This window comes from Dromiciops gliroides, chromosome 3 (genome assembly GCF_019393635.1).
Source record: "Dromiciops gliroides isolate mDroGli1 chromosome 3, mDroGli1.pri, whole genome shotgun sequence".
In the NCBI taxonomy this organism is placed as follows: domain Eukaryota; kingdom Metazoa; phylum Chordata; class Mammalia; order Microbiotheria; family Microbiotheriidae; genus Dromiciops; species Dromiciops gliroides.
The window spans coordinates 159867998-159891098 of record NC_057863.1 but is presented as its reverse complement, the minus strand read 5'-3'; the positions used below and the strand labels follow the sequence as shown (position 1 = coordinate 159891098).

General features: G+C 35.7%; 1 protein-coding gene across 2 annotated transcripts in view; it reads left to right on the top strand.

The window, feature by feature from the left end:
* Positions 1–17736, top strand: part of TMTC4 (transmembrane O-mannosyltransferase targeting cadherins 4) — an 87319-nt gene extending 69583 nt beyond the window's left edge. For both annotated transcript variants that reach the window (XM_043998096.1, XM_043998095.1), the window contains 5 exons: positions 47–188; positions 7615–7729; positions 9675–9787; positions 14494–14563; positions 16291–17736. In XM_043998096.1, coding sequence (XP_043854031.1) covers positions 47–188; positions 7615–7729; positions 9675–9787; positions 14494–14563; positions 16291–16439 — 589 coding nt within the window. In that variant the 3' untranslated portion in view covers positions 16440–17736. The remainder of the gene's footprint in view (positions 1–46; positions 189–7614; positions 7730–9674; positions 9788–14493; positions 14564–16290) is intronic.
* The last annotated feature ends 5365 nt before the right edge of the window (positions 17737–23101 follow it).

Here is a 23101-nt window from a genome sequence, read left to right as displayed (position 1 = left end):
CATTCTGAGGTTTGAGCTTTTTTTCTTTTTTAAAATAATTTTCTAGACCAGACTTTGCTGCAGCATGGATGAATTTAGGCATAGTACAGAACAGCCTGCGGAGGTTCGGAGAAGCTGAGCAAAGCTACTGGACAGCAATTAAATATAGAAGAAAATATCCAGACTGTTACTACAACTTGGGACGTTTGGTAAGCTTGTGCTGTACATTTGGCAGAAGCATTTTCATATCTGGGGGGAGGGGGGAGGTGTGTCTGTGTCTAAGGTGTGGGAGTTTGGTTTTTTTCTTGAAATCCTTTAATTGAAAAAAAGAAATCCTTAAATTAAGAGCATTTCCAATGTGAGTTCATCAAAACTAATTGATAGAGAAGACAAATATTTTAGGCTGAGCTGGAGAATAAGATAAACCAGGGAAAATAGTGGTACCTATATCCTGTGAAGCCTTTTCTTCAGAGTGGCTTCTTGAAAACCATCTATTTGGTTTTTTACAACTTGAATGAATAAAAGCTTAATAAAAAACTCAAAACGCAAAATCTTTGCTCAGTCTTTCCTTCAGCTTGAAGAGGCTAACTATATTAATAAATAATTTGATTCTAAGAATATTCTCAGACTTACCATTATTTGTCTTTTTGAAAATAGAAATAACAGTACTTGACTCAGAGATAGCAAGTAGTGATAAGTTCTTTTCTACAAAGTGCTTTAAACTATATGATTAAGAACCAGGAGACAATTGGTTTACTTATTGGTTTATTTTTCAAGTTTTAGGAGAATATTCATATAAGGCTTAATACATTTTACTTTGCCTTGAAAAGGCAAAAAAAAAAAGATTCATAATCTCTCTCTGTATGTGTGTCTACACACACACACACACACACACAAGCACATACGCACACACATATATGCACACCAAAATACCCATAAAAAACATACCCTACCTTTAAAAATTAATGTTAGGGGCAGCTAGGTGGCACAGTGGATAAAGCACTGGCCCTGGATTCAGAAGGACCTGAGTTCAAATCCGGCCTCAGACACTTGACACTTACTAGCTGTGTGACCTTGGGCAAGTCACTTAACCCTCATTGCCCTGCAAAAAAACAAACAAAAAAATTTAATGTTTAATGTTTCTTTCTTAGCATTTTATATTTAAATTCCCTATGAATCAAAACACCTTATATTTAATTCCTAACTCTCTGTTACAGAAAATAATTAAAAAGAAAATTTATTATTTTGCAAAAACTTGAATATTATGGTATTTTTAAAAATTGTACACTCAATATATCATAGAATATTAGACACAGTCTCTCATTTATCAACAGTATAATCCTATGCCCTAAGGAGGATTATTTTTAAACTGATTCTAAGCAAATGCTTATCTTACCTTAAACATCTATAGGGGAAAAACTTCTCAATCTCATTCTTACAAAAGTTCTTATCTAACCTAAATCCTCCAGCATTTCAAATTAAACCCATTTTTTCCTTCTATCTTTAAGGGAAATGGAGAACAGCTAAACACTATTCTGAACAGAGGATAGCTGAAAAACCCTTCTTGTACTTGAAGACTGTTAGTGCATATTTGAGCCTTGTCTTGGCTTTTGGTTTTTGGCGAGGGCACTATGCTTTTCAGTTGTAATTTGGACAGTGTTGCCAGGGTAGAGTGGAGAGAACATTTGGCAACAGTGAGGGGCTAAAGGGTCTAAACCCTGGAACAGAATTATGTATGTCATGAATCCTTATCTACCTTCCTACTTAAATAATAAAAATAATTGTATTTGTTCAAATGAAAGTCATTTTTAATGAGGGTGATGAAAAATAATTGACATAACATTAAACTGACAGAGATATTGACATTAACTTATTTCAAAATATGTTATAGCAAGGTCTAAGTCATTTAATCCTTTTTTTTGCTTTTAAGCTTATATCTGTAAAATGGGCTAATGTTTGTCTTATATGTTTTTCATTACTCATGAAATTAGAAATATTTTAAATCTATTATAATGAAATTTAACATGAAACAAAGTGCTTCATAATAGTGATTACTGGAATACTAAGGGTCTCATATAACTCTTTATAATTTGTTTTTATCTCCCTGTTTATTTGTAAGGTATTTTGCATCTTGAAGTCTAGTAGTTTTATGAAAGCTAAAAGTTAATGTCATCACTTCTGGCATAATTTAATGCTATGCTTCCTTTTTTTAAATCAGTTTACCCCCTAAAGCATATACTTGGCTTACATTTCAGTATGGTATTATGTTATATATAAGTGTCCATACAAGTCATTCTAGCTTTGAGGGAAGCTAACTCTTCCTCTTCTTTTAGGATAATGCTCATAAAAGTGAAGACTGCCCATAGCTTTTCATCTTGGACTTTAAGGTCCTTTCACTTTGCAGTTGTTTTTTTATAACTATACTGTCTCCAGTTACTGTTGTCACTTCACTTCCTCAAAGTTGGGAAGATAGATAATTTATGCTATATAAATTTTAATTAAGAGCACTTCTTAGAGAATCTAATATAGAATATAAATTTTATCTAGCTATTTTATGACTACTATGTATAAAGTGCCTGCCTGTCTTAGAAAAGCATCTATTATATTTAACATATTGTTTATTAATTATGCAACTGTAAAATGATCTGTTTCCTCCTTCTAACTGTTCTTATTATTTAAAAATTTTATTCTGCATTGTTTAGTTGTGTTTTTTGTCTTCTTGACAAATTTTTTTAAAATATCAAAGCTAAACTTAAGATCTCATCAAAGCTTAATTTTTATCATTTAAAAACTTTTAAGTCTTTGTGAAATAGAGAAGCCTGATAACTTGAAAGTTCATTTCTTTAACTATTCTTTTGCCAGAAGAAACACCTTGAGAGAAACTTGTTGCTTTCTCTTGCTTAATAACTTTTATTTGTTCAGAGCAAATATCTTTAATGGATTAGTTGATGGATAAATTCATTTTTTAAAAAATAGTATCATCTATCCCCTATACAAAACCTTCCCTATTTACTACATTTAAAAGTCATATTTGGGGCAACTAGGTGGCACAGTGGATAGAGCACCAGCCCTGGATTCAGGAGGACCTGAGTTCAAATCTGGCTTCAGATACTTAACACTTACTAGCTGTGTGACCCTAGGCAAGTCACTTAACCCCAATTGTCCAGCAAAAAAAAAAAGTCATGTTTGACATATTTTCCCCAAAAGTATTCTTAGATTTTTCTTCTATACACTCTGTATTCCACAAAAGCTTCTAGCTTGATGCTTCATCATGTTATAGAAGTAACAGAGTTCTCAAAGGCTATTCCAGCACAGCAGGAATTCTGTCATGTCCTTTAAAAGACTTCCAAGTAAAAGCCTGGATGTAGACTGTTGGTTATTGTATCTTAGTAGCAAACTAGCTAAGTGTAGAGAGGGTCATCCCAAACAAGGTTGTCCAAAAGATGGTGAATTTTTTTACCATGATAACATACTTAATTTCCTAGATAATCTTATGTGGAAGACATAATGACTTGGAACTTCTTATTCCTTTGTGGAATAAATTAAATAAATGTTCAAGACTTTTTATAAGTTCTAATATCCAGATCAACACAAGTAGGGAATGTCATTCTCCACAACACTGGCCTTCAAGCTTTTTTGAAGATGATACCCTATTAGTAAACAATAATTGTATATACCCCCAATATATATGTTTATTTACAACTTCTACATATGTACTACTGAACTTGTGTTTTATACATATATATATAATAGAACATAAAACTAGACATTTTTAAAATGAGATAGATGAAATAAAAACATTTAAAAATTTTATTTTAATGGCATAAAAACCATTTATGCTTACTAAATAATAGTCCATATTATGTTATATTATATCATATTATGTTGTGTTATATGATATTAATTAGTAGTATATAGCTTATATTGTTATATTATGCTTATTCTGTTATAAATAATTTTATTGATAATAATATTTAGTAAGGTCAATCAATGATAAACTTCCTATATTTGAATCCATGTGCCTTTTGTTTTTGTTTTTTTTGTTTTTTGCAGGCAATGGGGGTTAAGTGACTTGCCCAGGGTCACACCGCTAGTAAGTGTCAAGTGTCTGAGGCCGGATTTGAACTCAGGTACTCCTGAATCCAGGGCCGGTGCTTTTAACCACTGCGCCATCTAGCTGCCCCGTTGTACCTGTTTTTAATGAAAACAATGTGATTAAATATTTTTTAAACTCTAGGTTTAACACTTTGTGATAAAGCATTTCAATGTTCTGATTCTAAATTCAAATTATTTTTTCATTGATTTTACTGTTTATCATAACTGGAATCTAAAGATACTTTACATAGATGATATGCAGTTCAAATGACAGAAGTATACAATTAACCTTGCTTATTTAAAACATGATTCTAAGTTTTCAATTCTAGTCACCAATTATACAAAGGTTTTTGTTGAAAATCAGTTAAAGAATTTCCATGTTCATCGTGTCAGTTACTTGTTCTTTCAAACTGATTAGGTGTTGTATTTCTATATTTTTAAAATGGGTTAAAAAAAACACTGAAGGGGGCAGCAAGGTAGCACAGTGGATAGAGCACCGGCCCTGGAGTCAGGAGTACCTGAGTTCAAATCCAGCCTCAGACACTTAACACTTACTAGCTGTGTGACCCTGGGCAAGTCACTTAACCCCAATTGCCTCACTAAAATTAAAAAAAAAAAAAGTAAATAATACAGTGCATAAATCCACTTAACCAGGCACACATAAACTGTAATACATCCCAGTATTCTTGAAACAAACAAATGATTGTTGAACACCAGTCAATCCCTCCATTTGTAGAACTTCTTTTCTTCCCTCAGGATGCCTTGCATACTGTGTGGAACATGTGACCATCTGATACACAGATAGAATGAAGGTGCCAATCAATGTCAATCTCTATATTTTGTATTAACAAAGCTTAATTTTTCTCTTTTTAATAAAAAATGTATATTCTAATATTTTCTCGAAGTATCCTATGATTTGGTTCATGCCCCCATTCTAGAAAGCTGTGATCTAGAAAAAGCCAAGCAGTAAAAAAGGAAGTTCATAGTTTCATAGATTTAGAACTAGAAGGAACCCTAGAAATTAATCCAGGTGAAGAAACTGAGGCCTTAAAGGGTTATTTGGCATGCCCGGGTTCACATAGCTAGTAAGCTCTGAAGTAGGAACAAACATTGATATCAAATCCACCACTCTATCCACTCCCCATGTTGCTGAATTAATGCTTAAGATTTGAGATTATATAGTATAGTGCTTCAAAACCAGAATTTCACCTGACTCAGCCTCATTGCTCTCAGCTTTACTTTAATAAACACTAAAACATGTACTAAGCATTTTGAAATTCTAAAATAAGTTTGTTCCTCGCCATGTTAATAAATGGTATCATAGTGGCTTTTGTCCTATTGATTTGTCCTACTGACTCAGTCCAGTTGACTGAGCACACAAGATTTTGCTTACCATTTGCTCATGAAAAGATGTGGTGGAAGGATTAATTATGATGCCCATGTGACACAGAAAGGAAAGTAAATGCTGATTTAATTGAGATACCTATGTTTACATTACTTCCTTTCCTTTTGAACTTTTCACCTAATTTCTGTCAAGTAAGGGAGGAAATGCTGTTGCTTTAGTTTCTAAGTAAAGCCATGCAAAAAAATCTGACAGCATAAGTAAATGGTAGTTCGTAAATGTCTCCATAATTCATGAAATTTTTCTTTTCCTTTGCATAATATGTCATTTATTTGCTATGAAGGTCACAGGGCAAGTCAAAATGTTGCTGTTGTCCCATGAAAGGAAGACAGACTGGACAGTTTGTAGTAGAATATGTACCATCCTTAAATCCTGATAAATTACCATCACTGGCACCTTCACCAGAGTTAAAGAAGCAAAATTGCATTGAGATAAAGCCCTTATTAGAACTTAGTTAAAGAGGGCATGGGGTGAGAATCAAAGAAACCCATCTTTTTTTTTTCTAGGTGTTTTGCTTACCAGTTATGCTAATTAAAAAACAACCATTTTGAATTCTAATGACTGATTTAAAAGTAAAATAAAATACAAAACCTCTCACCCACCCCCCAAAAAAGGAATTTTTAATTTAAATATGTTTTAGGCACCCAGATTATAAATTGGAAGGAGCGTGAATATAGAAGATAAAGAGGTGTGGTTCAAACCATACCTTATAAGATTTTTCCATAGGGAATAGAAAGTATGTCTAATATAAAACCCTGGTGTTGTTTTTTTCACTTTAGTATAGTCAAAAGGGAACAACAAAACATAAGATTCATCAACTAGTAACTAGACAAAATAACTTTTAACAAAAGCACAAAGTTGATTTACTTTCTAAATATTATTATATACTTTGAAAAGGAAGAAACTAGTAATGAATCAGTTCAACAAATATTCATTCAACGTGCATTTATAAAATGCCTACTACATGCAAAGCCTTTCCTCTGCAGGTGCTAGTGGATAGAGAGCCAGCCTCAGAATGAGGAAGACTTCATTCTGTCTCATCTCTGACAAACTGACAAAATCAGTTTCTTCACCTGGACTAATTTCTAGAGTTTCTTCTAGGGTTCTGACAATGAGCAAATAACTTAACCACTAAGTAGCCCACCCAAAGTTAAATTCTCAAATTCTATTAACAATTGTCTATTTTCATTGTTAGTTCCCCACACCATTGAATTCAACACCTACTCTGTCTACACACATACACACAAATGCACACACTAGGTACTAGGGGATACAAAGAAAAACCCTTAAAATGCTTACCCTACCCTCAAGGAACTTATATTTCACTGGGAATACAACATGGAAACAGAAATAGAAGTTAATTATGAAGACGAAGAGAGCACTGACAACTAGGGAGATTAGGGGAGGATTTGCATAGGAGCTAAAATCCCTGATGAATCTTAGAGGAAGCTAAGGATTCCAAGAGGCAGTGGTGATGAAAGAGAACACTTTAGGTATATAGCATTGTCTATATAAAGGAATAAAGGCAGGAAAGGAAATGACCACTTCTGGAAGCAACAAGTAGAACAGTTTAGTAGAAACACAGTGTGCTAAAAGGAGTAATAGACAGTGAACCTGGAAAGGGAGACTGGAGGCAAATTGTGAAGTACTTTAAATACCATAGTCAAACCTATGTATTACAATATCAGTTCAGAAGTTACTTGATAGATGAATTACATCTATCAAAGAAAGAGACTGGAAATGGGGAAATCAACTAGGAGGCTATTGCCATAGTCCTGGAGAAAGATAATGAGGGCTTGAACAAAGGTGGTTTGTCATGATAAGAGAAAAGAAGATGGATGAGAGAGATATGTTAGAGGTAGAAATCTCACACTTTGCAATATATATATATGGGAGGTGAGGAAGAGAGAAAAGGTAGGACTCAATCAGGCTTTCAACTGATTCTCTTTCTATAATGTGAATATATATTTTTAAACATAGCATCATTAAATAGGATTTTTTTTTCATCTTAAATGCTACTTGGAAAATTCAGTCTAATAAATTTTTTTTAGTCTAATAAATTTTTATCTAGTCACATAATCTTAAAAAGGGGGAATAAAAACAAGAAAAATTCATTTAAATTGTTGCATTATTTTTAGTATGCAGACTTAAATCGTCCCCTAGATGCATTGAATGCATGGAGAAATGCTACTTTTCTGAAACCAGAGCACACTTTGGCTTGGAACAACATGATCATTCTGCTTGATAACACAGGTATAGTAATTTTTAACAATATGTTTGAACTTTGGGGAAGGGAAGTTCAAAATAATAATACATAGTTAGGATGTCACATAACAGAGAGCGCAGTTTTCCGATGTCCTCGTTGCCACAGGAGCTGCGGCTCCCATATCGGACTGCACAGCCACACTGTGGCCTGTGGCTCTTCAAGGTGCTGATCCATGGTTGTCCACGACTGGCCTACTACTACTACTACTACTACTACTACTACTACTACTACTACTACTACTACTACTACTACTACTACTACTACTACTACTATAGATTGCTCTTTTTTTTAAAGTTTTCAGATTAATCAAATAAATGTTTGCTAAATGCACTTTTCTTTTTTATCTGATTCCTCAAACCATGTAAAATAGAAATTTTGAGAAAACTAAAATGCTATTGTAGTATTGTAAAATTTAAGGCTAATGCATTCATTTATTTGACAATTTCAGTCATCCATCCAGACATGGCAAAGAAACCATCAGAAAGGAAAAGTCCTATGAGCAACCAAAAAATAAAAATATATGTCCCCCTGCCTCCAAAAAAAATGTTACAAAAATTGACATACCCAGCTTGTGCACTTTACTCATGAGAGTCCCTTGGTCCCTTACTCAGTCTGTTCTTTCTATTTTAGACACAGTTGTAACAGGCTTAATCTGATCTCCTAGTCCATAGGAAATTTGAAGGGTTGGGAAGTTCTGTCAAAGTCAGGAACAATAATAATAATTGTAAAGATTAATAGCTGGAAGCCTGATAAAAGTCCATAACTGAAATATAGCTTTTGGGGTCATTGACATATTTGGGGTTGCCCAATTTCCCAGCATGTTTTATGTATTCCATAAAACCCCATTATTACAAGATTTCTGCATATGGCCCTAACCTGATAGCAAGGGGGAGAGGGGGGGAAGTAAATTATAAATTCAAAAAACATAGTAGGCTAAGATGATTAACTGTTGATGTGATTGTATATTCACAGTGAGCCTGATTAATCAAGAAAAGGTTAGATGATGGTCAGTATGCTCTCAATAAGAAGAAAAGGAAATAAATAGAATAGAAATAAATAAATAGAAAATTTTCCATCCTTTTTTTGTTTCTTTGGTAATTTAAAGGTGCCAGTTCAGTCATTTGGCTTATTCACCCATGATGCCCAAGTGGTTTCCCCACTGATGCCAGATCAATAAAGCATTACTATGAAAAACCATGAGCAGCTGAGAAAACTGAAAAGATGATCTAATCACATAGTTTTCATCAGTCAGTTATTGCTAAAGTAATTATTAAGTTAATTTGGCAGTTCTTTAACAAGCTAACAAAGAGGTCTGTTGAGTTACATATGTTGGTTGATCTACGTGTCTTAGGTAAATAGAAATGGAATATATCTAGATGTATATTCAAAGCCATCAGAGTAGTATTATTGAGAAAGACTTATTTGTGATTTTGATATCTACTCTAAGTCCTTGATTATAACTAGCTTCTGTAAGGAAACATTCATATTACTGCTGAAGACTATAAAATATGCTTTAATCAAAAGTTGTTTGTGGTCTTCCGCATTAATTATTCTGTGTGTTGCTTTTTAGTGTTCTTTTGGTGCAGTATAGCCTAGAGAGGAGAGCAGGCCACAGAGCCAGAACTATTTCTCAGTACTCTAGGAAATTCTTTTAAGTTTTTAGAAGATGCCCACCTGCATTAGTAGAGGAAGTTCCACTACTACAATTCCTCACAAGGGAATTACCCATAACAGTGAAATAAAAGGTCCAGGCCCTATTCTTATCTTTTGATCCATATTCTGAAGTTTCTTAACCAAATAAATTCTTTTGTTTTCCTTGGGCAGTTTTGATTTATTTGTAAACATTGTAATACACATTATTTTTTAATTGTACATAGACCAAAATGCCAATAAAAGATTTTAAGGTGTTACTCATTTTGTTCTTTTTGCTAGGTAACTTAGCCCAAGCTGAAGCAGTTGGAAGGGAGGCGTTAGAATTAATACCCAATGATCATTCTATTATGTTCTCATTGGCAAACGTACTGGGGAAATCTCAAAAATACAAGGTTTGTAAACTATAGTTCAGTAGGTTTTTCTAATTAACAACAGCATAAAGCTATAAATATTAGTTCTGCATAGTGAAATCCAAAGGTAAGCCAAAATTAAAATAAAGAAATTAGTCCTAGGAATGGAGTCTGTCTACAGGTAACTGGACAATGGTGCACTCGATAGAGCATACTCAATTTTTTTTCCTTGAAGAAATTGTCCCATGGAGAAATCTGTAGGCTGAAAAATAAGTCTATGTATTTTCATGTCAGAATTCACTACCTCTGCTTGAAAGAGAATAGACACAACAAAGAAGGTTCTGTAGTTTAAGAGCCATTAAAAGAAAAAAGCAGCTCAATAGATACGGGTCCTCATTTTCAAAAAAGGCCAGGTTGCAGAGGAATCTGTGTGTCCTAAAGGATTCTCTCCAAATGTATCTTACTGATAGTAGGATATATACTCATAGTGTAGCAACAGCTGGGCCATTCTGGCATGAGAGTGCTTGGGTTTGTTTGCTTCCAAATCAGCCAGGGCTTTGGGTTTTGTTTATGGGTGACATCTTTTACACAGAGATCATAACACAACACAGGATGCATAAATGACCTACTTACGATTGCTTCTTACTCTCCTCATAAGAGGTACATGATAGAGTAACTGTGACCATTTAGACTCCTCACTTTAGAAACACACACACACACACACACACACACACACGCAACACACAACCCTTTTGCACCAATCCTGGCATTAAATATGAATCCAAAGCACACTGCAAACTGAGGTTGTGTCATGGTCACAAGATCATAGATCCAGAGGTGCAAGGGTCCTCAGAAAAAGCCCAACCCTCTACTATCATAGATAAGGAAACTGAGGCCCAGAGAAATTAAATCACCTGCCTGACATCATACAGATACCAAGCTTTGGAGGCAGAATTTGAACCCAGGTACAATGACTCTAGAAAAGGATTCTTAACCATTTTTGTGTCTTGGACCCCTGTGACCATCTGGTGAAACCTGTGGACCTCTTCTCAGAATAATGATTAGAAACACACAAAATAAAATATGTAGGATTACAAAGAAACCAGTTGTATTAAGTTACAGTATCAACATATTAACTTTGATGTATCTTATTTAAGAACCCCTGCTCTAGAGCCAGTTCCCTGAATCCTGCCACCAGTTAAGCTTCCATTCTCAGAGTAGTACACCAACCTTACGTTTTCCATGGAAAAAGTCATCTTCTGTTTCAATGACTGAGTATTCATCTTGTTTTCCCCCATGATAATTAATGTAGTGGACAAAAAGTCATCAGTTCATAGTATTTTTTATTTGATTCTTTTTGCCTCTGCAGCATAGTCATAAGTCAATTTTTTTAAACATGATTCCTTTTGTTTTTCAGGCACTGTGCACTCAGCACAGTGCTTGGAACATAGCAGATGCTTGATAAATGTTTACTGACTAACTGGTTCTGCCCTGTTCTAGAGTTAGGAAATATTCCAGTCAATCTCAATTTTCTACCATGATTGTAAATTTAGCCCTATTTTTCATACTTGTGACTGATAGAGTCACTGCTTTTTTAATTCTTCTGGATTATGCTCAGAAGATAGACTTTTTGTCAAAACATACTTGTAGAAAAGAAAAAAAAAAAGGTGAATACTTTCTGGCTTTTGTTTGGGTTCATCCATCTAGCTACTTGTGTTAAGATGTGTTGGTTTTATCCCAGAAGCCCAAATACAGTAAATTTTTTCACTATATTGCTTATATAATCATCCTATTGACTTTTTAAATCATCTCACCACCTATAAATGGGAGCTTCTTGCTTTGTGATATAAGCGGTATTTCTTTTAATTTCTACCTTACTTTTTTTTTCTTTAGATGAAATTTAAAATACCTTTTAAGCCAAGAGCCAGAAGCCAGTTCTCACATTTCCCCAAACATTTTGCATCATAAATATGTGGGGCAGCTAGGTGGCGCAGTGGATAAAGCACCAGCCCTGGATTCAGGAGGACCTGAGTTCAAATTTGACCTCAGACAATTAACACTTACTAGCTGTGTGACCCTGGGCAAATCACTTCACCCTCATTGCCCAACAAAAACCAAAAACAAAACAAAAATAAATATACAGGGCATTGAGAAAAGATAATACAGAAGAGAAGAAATAAGAATCTGTTGCAAGGAATTTTACTTGGAGAATCCATTGGGGCAGTTCATATGATAATATTTGTGTGACCCTAGAACCATGGCACATAAGTCCTGTGGCATTTATTAAATAGTTACTAGTTAAGAATTTGGAATTTTGTGAACATATATTCTATGTACATATGTTCTTATATTATTACATATTACACATCTACATATTTTATACGTAATATACATGTGTTATTATAATACAAAATTGGTGTGCAATTTCCTCAGCTAGGTGGCACAGTGGGTAGAGTGCCAGGCCTGGTGACTCATTTTTCTGAATTCAAAACTGACCTCAGACACTTATTAATGTGACCCTGGTCAAGTCACTTAACTGTATGCTTTAGTTTCCTCATCTATAAAATGAGCTAGAGAAGGAATTGGCAAACCATTCCAGTATCTTTGCCAGGGAAACCCCAAATGGAGTCATGAAGAATCAGATACAACTGAAATGATTAAACAACAAAAACAATAATAAATTTACTGACAAATACAAATGAGATAATGCTATTTGATCATGTACTTTCCTTGTATTGTTTTACTCTATTATGAAATAGGCTTTTATTTTTGTGTCATAGTATGGCATGAGAATGAGAATTCTGGAAAGAATCCTTTCACCACAAACTATAACGCTAAATGACTATAAATATCAAAAAGCATGTGACTAAACCAATTCAGCCACTATCCTCAGAACTCTTACAACATCCATTGTAGGTATCACTAATTATTTTTTGTTATTATAATAACTGATACACATATAGCACTTTAGGTTTATATACAAAATCTGAGGTGCACTTTACAACAGTGCTATTAAGTAAATATTACTGATATTATTCTTTTCATTTTTTTAGATGTGGAAACCAAGGTTGAGTTGTTAGTGACTTGTCTTTAGTTTTTATAAAGGGAAGATAATGAGGCTACAACCTACTAATTTGGCAGTTGTATAAAGTTGATTAAGATTTTATTGGTTTACTCATTCTTCACTTTAAAACAAAGTTTTGTACTTGTATCACATGCTCTGGAGGTAATCTCCCAGCGCTATTCACACTTAAAAGTTGGGTCCCCAGAAGGTGATGGCTAATTCTTCCTTTGAGGTTCTATGAGGCCAATTTTTACAATTCAAAATAGCTCCAAAGCCCTTACTATTGTACTTCCTGTTCTTATCAGTTGATAACAATTAGTTAGCCATACTTAATTAGCTTTAGAAAGGGTTTTTACTAAGACTAAGGTTGGTTGGTACAAAGCATCCCCGCCCCCCCCCCAAAAAAAGTCAGTGACACACCCAACAGTATATAGTAATGTTCTAAAATGGGGTTCATATCCTGGGGTCAGCAAAATCTTTTTAAGACAGTATTTTGGAAACCGTATTTAAAGATATTTGGTTTTGTTTGTAATTCAATGTATTTTATTTTATGCCTTTAAAAACATCCTGAAAATAATAATAATATTTAACATACAGCACCTACTATGTTCCTGGCACTCTGCTAAGCACTTTATAAATATTATCTCATTTGATCCTCACAACAATCATGAGGAAACTGAGGCAAACGGGTCAAATGACTTTCCCATCATCACACAGACAGCAAGTTTCTGTAGCTAGACTTGAAATCAGGTCTGCCTGATTCCAAGCCCAGTGCTCTATCCACAACACCACCTAGCTCCAGGGTTTCCCCCAGACTGTCAAAGGAGTCTATGACTCACAAAAAAAGTTAAGAACCCTTGTTCTAAAGTATGGAAAGTTACATAGGAATTACAGCAGTGTCCATGAAAACATAGCCAATTTAATTTGTTCCCATCAAGAAATACTGAATTAGATGGTGTTAAGGCCTTTTACCCAGTCTCAATCTCTTTCCTGACCTCCAGTCTCATATTTCCAACTTCGTATAGGATATCTTGAACTGGTTATTCCATAGACACTTCAAACTCAACATGTCCAAAACTGAATTCATCTTTCCCTCTTCCTTACTTCCCTATTACTTTTGAGGTTACTGTCATTCTTTTTTTTTTTTTTTTAGTGAGGCAGTTGGGGTAAAGTGACTTGCCCAGGGTCACACAGCTAGTAAGTGTTAAGTGTCCAAGGCCGGATTTGAACTCAGGTACTCCTGACTCCAGGGCCAGTGCTCTATCCACTGCGCCACCTAGCTGCCCCAGTTACTATCATTCTTCTGCTTAATGCTTCAGCCAACACTATCACCACCACATTAATTTTTTCATGGTATTGTTTTATCATTGGCATATTGGGGGGGGGGGCAGGTTTTGGTTGTTGTTTGGCCCTTTTTTTTTTTTGTAGAAGAGTGATGTTGGTCTGGATATAAGTGTGATAGGGTAAAGAATAAGTTTGCAAACCATAGACCATGGTGGCTAATGTGTTTTGGGTTTTTTTAGTGCTGTTAATTTTTTTTTTCAGTACCAAATTCTTTCTCTCTCCTCCTACCTCCTCCCCTACCCATTGAGAAAGCAAGAAATACAATACCTATTATCATTAATATGCTTTTAAATGACCCATATAAGTATCTTGCATTTTGACATCTCAATTATTTACTTAGGAATCTGAAGCTTTATTCCTCAAGGCAATTAAGGCCAATCCAAATGCTGCAAGTTACCATGGCAATTTGGGTAAGGTACTTTTTTCAGTATGACTCTTTCTATAGTGTAGTTCCTAATGAAGTAAGTTCATTTCTACTAAAGCAGTGTTCAAAGGCTGATTGTTTTAAACTTACTTGTCTGTGCTGCCCTCTAAAAACAGAAAGTCAAAAATTCATGCTTAAGTATTTCCTTCATTAGGTTTCCTTCATTTCATTTTTGCAACCCAATGTTTCAGATTTTTAAACCTGGCCATGGTTGCCAGGAGTGAGAAATTCATCACCAAGTAAGTAATAAAGGTTTTCACAATGATTCCTCTCCACACTTAGGCTGGTCCTCAGACAAGCAAGTCTATCAAGGAATACATCTTTAATGCCTTTCCAGCATAATAGAAGCTACTAGAGTTGGTGTGACTGGCTTTGCTTTTGAAAACCTAGATAACCACATGCTGCAATGAGGCATTAGAGTAGGACTTTTGTGGAAGCTTTAGAATATAACCTGTGTTGATTCAGAGACTTATGTTTGTTGGATAACAATGATCAGATCTAGTTCTCTGTCTTTGCTACCTTGGACCCCATCATGGAATAATCACGAACTACTCTAGTAGATTAGGTCATATTAGCTATATATTACAGTACCAAAGTGATCAGGTGACTTTGGCACTGAATGGTTCTCCAACATTTAAATAGCTACAGTTCAGCATGTTTGGAACTTATGCCAGTTTACACAAAACTGTAAAATATGCACAGTTCATCTTGGATGTCCCAGTTATTCTCCACCTTCTCTCTTCTTTAGTCCCTACTACTCAAGCATCTAGTGAGTTTTTTATAGACCACCATTCCAATTCTCTCTCCATACTCTGAATAGTCTTACCCTCCCTGGCTACTCATCAAAACTTAATGTTTTGTTCTTTCTGTTAATGGGTAACAAGCTAAGGTCTCATCATTCCCAGGTACTCTGTATATTTTAAGTGGGAGCTTCTAGAGACTGCTTTCAAATAGGGATGTGGCATTAAAAGAAACCTTCTGCCACACATTTAAGGCTCAGGGTAGGGAAGGTGTTTTGGTGCTACTGGAACATTGTGTTATTCTTCAAATCATTCCAAGATTTAATTCATATGTAGAGCTAGTTACACTAAATGTGAAATTATATAAATGAACCAACAACAAAGTTTTAGAACCAAATCCCAAGATGTAGATTATTTTCTCTACTTTTTCATTTCCCAGTTATTTTTGAAGTCCCTGTCCTTCAATTGACAGAATATACAGCCAGATATTATGGTGCCAAGAGATAGCTAGAGAAACCTTGACTGAAAAATAAATCCATAATACTTTATTGCAACGATAAAAATAACCACATGCCCAAACCAAAAAGAGATCAGAATTTTAGCACAATCTAGGAAATTCAGCACTAGCCTTAAGAAAAGTTTGTTATATTTTGCCCTGGCTTTAACATAATCCCTTGATGTTGTTAATATAATCCCTCTTATTCTTTTTGCAGTAGCCAAGTATTAGTGTTCCATTTAGTGTTGGGGACCAATTCAAAGACATGGGGGTATCTAGAAAGGAGAGTATCATTACTGAAGGTGATTAAGGTAAAAGTAAATTTTGTGCTACAGAGAATTTTCTTAGGTCTAGTGATTTTTGAAAGTATCATTGCTGTGATGTATTTTAATGGTGTTTTTTTTTTCAACAAATGATTGAAAGTTTTGCAAATTATGCAGAAAGACTTCCAATAAAAACTGCTCCTTGCTGTTTCAGCTGTGCTTTACCACCGTTGGGGAAACTTTGACTTAGCCAAGAAATACTATGAAGTCTCTCTGAAGCTTGACCCTCTGGCACCAGGAACCAAGGAAAATTACAATCTACTAAAAAGAAAACTAGAACAATTGCAAACAAATAGTGTTTGATCATTCTTCTCTCTCTTTCTTTTGTCTATGCATGATACAGATTATTGATGTTCTGTGGTTATTTTTAACCATGTAAAAAAGTTTTAGTCATGGTGTTAAAATTTGGTTTTTTATATGAAAATAAAAACATTAACATACAAAAAATATTGCAGCACCAGCAATATGTTTGATGATGTTTTTCATTGGAAATGTATTTTTTCAACCAACTTAAAGATTCTAAAAATTCAATTCTAGGATAAAGTCATTTTCTAATTTGAAAAGAAAAATAAATATCTTGAGCTATTTCTAATTTCCACCAAACCAAAATTTGCAGTGGGGATGTGAAAAATAGTTGAGCATAAATAAGTACTAAGAAACAGCATTCATCATGATGGAGAATTGGCAAAACTGGCTTGAGAAATTTACACAAATATCATAAACATTCCTTTATCTGTATATTGATGTTTTTATTTAATGACGGAAGTGAATGAAGTTTTTATATTTGATCTGTTCTCTGTATAGTATGCTATGAACATTGAAGGAAATACTTTTTTGAATATGTGTGTGTGTGTGTGTGTGTGTGTATGTGTTTTAAAGAGGTAAAGAATAATTGAGCCTGAGAATTAGAAAGTTTAGCCTCTTCCTCTGTTCTACATATTTATTTTCTTTGGGAAGAAATTGACTCATGCAATATTTGCAGATATCACTATTTGTGTAGTTGTATAACTAGGACATTATGGACTATCCTTAATTGTTTACATCCACATAAAAACTCAAGTTAGCTTCCTGGGGAAATGTACAGGATTTCTTAGGTAAAGATCAAGCTATCTCTTCTTTTTCATTAATGTCTTACCTAGGGTTGAGGGCTACATTCATAAGTATGAATAGTACTTTGTTTCATTTTGTAATTTATAATCTAAGTCTTTCCTTCTGACTAATATGTTGCTTTATAAGCTATAGACATTGATAGTTCAAAAAGCTATAGGTAGTAATTTTCCTCCAAAAATAAGCCATATTATTGGAGTTTTCCAGTAATTAGGAAGAATGGAAATCATTTAATCAAATACACTGGTTGCAGATTGAATTTTTATTAGTCTGTGCTTCTTTTTTAATTACCATATTATATGCTTACTGGTTCACACAATCTCTGTAATTATTCAGTAAAGTTGTTACATAAAGTGATGTGAAGTTTCTTAATATTAAATTCAAAACATATTTATTAAGTACCCATGGGGTTCAGAGCATTGTGCTAGGTATTTTGGCTACAAATACAAAAATGAAACAATCTTTGCCCTCAAGGAACTTAAAATTTCCTGGGGGAAGTAGAGGATACAACATGTAAATGTCATGGGGCGCAGAGCACCCCAGAATTTCTCTGGGGCACACCGAGGAATCTTCTCCTTGAGAAACTAAACCAGAGGACAGATAAGGCCTAGAGGAACCAAATCGGACTGAGCTAGCTTGGGATTCCTACCCTTCATTCCGGTCTCCCTTATCCTGGGGAGATAAGTTTGGGTGTGGCTTCGGCCTTTGTGTTCTGAGGAGGGAACCATAGCCACCCCTCACCCAATTCCTTTAGTCACTACCAGTGGGGGATGGTCCTCCACTGCTCACCCAATTCCCCCAGCTACCAGCAGTGGGGGATGGTCCTCTCTCACTAAAGGAACTTTTCACGGGCAGATGGTCCACCCCCATCAGTCATCTATAAAAGTACCTTCCGGTCTCCTGTTCGAGGAGATTTGGTGCCTCTGAGCCATGTGCTTTATGCCAAATCTCCCCATGAAAAGTCTAAGGATTTCTTTCATGGTTTCCCTCCCCCCACCCTTCCCTTCCCTTGCTCCTAAATAAACTATCACCTTATTCTAACTACGTTTTGTGTGCAAGAGGGTGTAATTCTTTAAAGAGAAATTCCCAAGAACCCCAACCCCAACCCGTACCCATTTTCCCACTATATCATAAACAAGTAAATTTAAATTATATACAAAACAAGCTCAAGAGGAAAGTGTGTTAAAAACTGAGGGGAATTGAAAGCCTTGAGTAGGACATGGCACCTGACCTGTGGTTTGAAGAAATTCCAGTCATGAAGAATTACTTATGAAAGGAATGGGAGTGTGAAATGCAATATTGTATACTGGGAATAGCTAATAGGCCAATTCAACTGTAATGTACCATGCCTGAAGGAGAGTATGGAGTTAATACTGGAAATAGCTATAGAATTTTGTCATCTAAGTTGATGTAAATGGAGACCTGTGCCTGGGCTATGCAAATCAACCTTGAGGCCAAAACTTGCCTGAACAAAGAAGGAAATCTGTAACCCTCCATACAATAGTGATTAAATAGAATCCTTCTAAAATGGGCTGCAGCTTTGATTTTCCTACTGACACTAAGAATTAAGTTAGAATTTCAATACTGAGGACAACTACTTTCAAATCTGATTCCTTCCCGTAAAACTTTTAGTACTATGTCTCCTCCTGGGATTTTTGTCATCCTTTAGCTCTTTCTATAGAGATACCTGCCCAGAAAACAGCTGCTCTTAATTCTATCAATATATTTTATTAAGGTTTATGCCTTTGCAAACTTGTGGCACTTTAATGTAGCCTAAAATTGGGGGTTTTTTCTAAGTGCTTCAGTAGAAAAATGAGCAGTAGGAAAAAAAAATAGAAATTTTTAGAAAAATTTCACCAAAGTGAAATACCATCTTTAAACCAGTCTAATGGAAGCTTGATTTTTAAAATGAGAAAGTCATGTGAATACGATTCATTCCACAAAGTATATGTTAATATCTCTCTTCTCCTACATTTCCACCTATCCCTATTATTCTTAATGTTACAGTCAAAAGGTATCTCATCTGATTTGTTGGTGTAAAATTTCTATTGGTAAACTATGACCAAGCACCCCAGGTTCTGAGTCCCATGAAAATCATTTTGATTCATATCATCCAGACTGGGACTTCTTTCTGGAAGACCACAAGAGATATCTGGTCCCTGAGTCTCCACAGACTAAGGTAAAAAGATTATGATTTTGTACAACACTCAGGGTGCCAGCACATACAGGACAATCTTTATTCTACCCTCAGAGAAAATACAAAAAAGCACAAAGGATTCACAGTAGCTCCCAAATACTTCATTTCTCTTCACTCCCTAGTGAATTCTCCACCGGACTTTCTACTCCAGTGTCAAACTCATTGCCTAAAAAACTCAGAGATTAAACCAGATTAAAAATTTAACCAGATTAAAATATAATTAGGAATTGTTTAACAAAATAAAAATACAACATAGGGGATGTTAATATGAGGTTTTCTAAGTTAATACACCTCAAACACCACCTTCCCCTTCTGTTTATATTTGAGTTGACATCACTACTCCAGACTCAGCACCACCATGGATTGCACTTGCCTGGGAAGGAAAAACAGTATAGTAATTCCTTTTATTAGTGAGGCCCTACAAAGCAGCTATACTTTTGGTTGGATTTCTCCAGAAGCAAAGTTTGAGATTGCTAGACAGATAAAACCCTTCCAATTGTACCTACTGTCATCCTCTGAGGTCTAAGTCTATGATCTATGAAAAGTAATAGTAAAGGACAAAAAGCACACCTCTCTTATTCACCTATATTGTGGCTTAGACTCTCCTGCTGTTTCTCCAGCTTTAGGTCCTATATGTACCCAAATCTTCTAAAAGATGCCCAGGAATTCCCCTCCTCCCTTTCCAGAAGGCTGGTTCCCAGGAAATTTTTCTCTATCCAAGAAGTTAGCACTATCAAGAAATCCCCCCTTTCTCTCCAGAAGGCTAAATTTTGGAATTATGCTTCCCTAAATATCACTTCTCTCTAGAAATTTCCATTTCATGAATTCTGCTTCATTTGTTCTCCCTCAAGCCACAAGATTTGGAGCATCTGTGTTTCTGATTTTACCTCTGCAAATCAGGGTTCAGGAATCTACAGAGCCCCAACTGGAACCACCTCTATGACTAAGAATAGGATTGTTGGTCAGCCCTTAGGAGAACCAAAGCCTATTCTCATATCCCTGATCTCTCCTACAATAAAGGGAATGACTCAGCAACTCTCCCCTTTTTATAGGCCCACAAAAAAGAGAAAGCTCAATCCTTCTAAACAGTCTAAGCTAATGGATCCACAAAGAATAATGTGTTAAATAGGTGTGTCATGGGGTGCAGAGCACCACAGAAGTTCTCTGGGGGCACATCAAGGAAGCTTCTCCTTGAGAAACTAAACCAGAGGACAGATAACGCCTAGAGAGAGAAGCTGAACCAAATCGGACTGAGCTAGCTTTGGATTCCTACCCTTCATTCTGGTCTCCTTACCCTGGGGAGATAAATTTGGGTGTGGCTGCGGCTTTTGTGTTCTGAAGAGGGATCTATAGCCACCCCTCACCCAATTCCTCTAATCACTACCAGTGGGAGATGGTCCTCCCTCACTAAAGGAACTTTTCAGATGGTCCACCCCCATCAGGCCTCTATAAAAGTACCTTCCAGTCTCCTGTTCGAGGAGATCTGGTACCTCTGAGCCATGTGCCTTATGCCAGTCTCCCCATGAAAAGTCCAAGGATTTCTTTCATGGTTTCCCTCCCCCCACCCTTCCCTTACCTTGCTCCTAAATAAACTATCACCTTATTCTAACTACTTTTGTGTGCAAGAGGGTGTAATTCTTTAAAGAGGAATTCCTAAGAACCCCAACTCCCACCAACCCATACCCCATTTCCCCCCATATCAGGTGTGTCCACGTCCTACTTACTGAAGATGTCTTCAACTCAATAAACTAACTCTTACTGCCTCTGGGATAAAATATAAACTTCTGCTTTATATTTTTAGGCACTATTATCCCCATTTTACAGATGAGGAAATTTAGGGTTTGAGAGGTCGAGTTACACATGGTCACACAGCTAATAAGTACAGAAGCCAAATCCACGTTTCTCCATGTGCAGCACCCTTTTCACAAAATCATGCTGCCTCTCATGAGATGAAGGAATCAAGCAAGGACAATAAAGAAAAAAGAAGCAGGTAGGACGATAGCAGATGCTAAGGCTTTTAACTCCTGTAGCTTTCATTCCCAAGAACTTCTGAAGCTTACTGTGCTTTCTGAACCTCCTGCTTTCAACCTATAGAAACAAGTTTTGATCTGAAAAGAAAAATTGATTCAGTTTCTAGGTTTATTCTGCAAAACTAAAAGATCCAAAGGCAACTTCAGATTTCTATTTCCTTTTTTTTCTCTAAGCTTGATTATTTTTAACCAAGTACTTTGCTTATTGTTCTACTGTTTTTCAGAACTGCCTCAAGCTTTCTCTATTTCTAATTAAAATACATTTTTTCCTTCTAAGTTTATTTTGCTAAGCTAAAGCTATATGACAACTTTAATTTGTGTTTTTATTGGACATTTTTAAAGGTTTATTGACAAGACAGGTGAATTTTAGTGTCATTAATTCCTGCTTACTAGATCAGAAATGTCACTTTCTAGTTTTCTTAGATACTGTGATGAATAATATAGTTTTTACTGAACTAGTCTAAGAAAATTCAATCATTGAGAGGCAAGAAAATTGTAATAGAAAGATACTGGGCTGGAACACAAAAATGGTTACCAAGATCCAAACTACCCACCCCCCTCAAAAAAAAAAGCCTTTAATAGAATATTTCATAAGAAGCAATAAACTTCTTTGACAAAATATTGCCTAACTGTCCCAGTGGACAGAGAGCTGGGCCTAGAGTCAGGAAGACCTGAGTTCAAATATGCCCTCAGATGCTCACTAGCTTTGTAACCCTAGTCAAGTGACTTGACCTTTCTTCAGCTCATTTTCCACAACCGTAAAATGGGGATAATAACAATATCTACTTCACAAGTTGTTGTGAGGATCAAATGACATATTTAAAGTGCTTGGCATAGTGCCTAGAACATAGTAGATGCTATATAAATGCTTGTTCCCTTTCCTTACCCCTTTCCCTAGCCCATCCCTTAATTGTGTATATAACATTGGACAAGTTATAACATTTCCAAATTGGTTTTCTTATTTGTGTAAGGTGTGTGTGTGTGTTTATCATTTGAGTTATACATATGTCTACATGGGTTTTTTCTAAAGGCAGTTTTCCCAAGAGACTTTGAAAACTATCTTGGGAATCTCCCCAACCCCTCTCCAAGGGAGACTTTGATTCCTAGTTGTATAATGGGTGACAGGTGGTAGTTTTTAGGCATTCCTCAATAAAGGATTACACTCTTGCACACAATCCAATTAGAATTAAAGTATTCTTTATTTGGTGCTAGGGAAGGTGACTAAGAGGGAAGTTAGGGATAGCTTCTCAGGGAGGAAGATGTCATGGGGCGCAGAGCACCCCAGAATTTCTCTGGGGCACACCGAGGAATCTTCTCCTTGAGAAACTAAACCAGAGGACAGATAACGCCTAGAGGAACCAAATCGGACTGAGCTAGCTTGAGATTCCTACCCTTCATTCTGGTCTCCCTTACCCTGGGGAGATATATTTGGGTGTGGCTTCGGCCTTTGTGTTCTGAAGAGGGATCTGTAGCCACCCCTCACCCAATTCCTTTAGTCACTACCAGTGGGGGATGGTCCTCCACTGCTCACCCAATTCCCCCAGCTACCAGCAGTGGGGGATGGTCCTCTCTCACTAAAGGAACTTTTCACGGGCAGATGGTCCACCCCCATCAGTCATCTATAAAAGTAC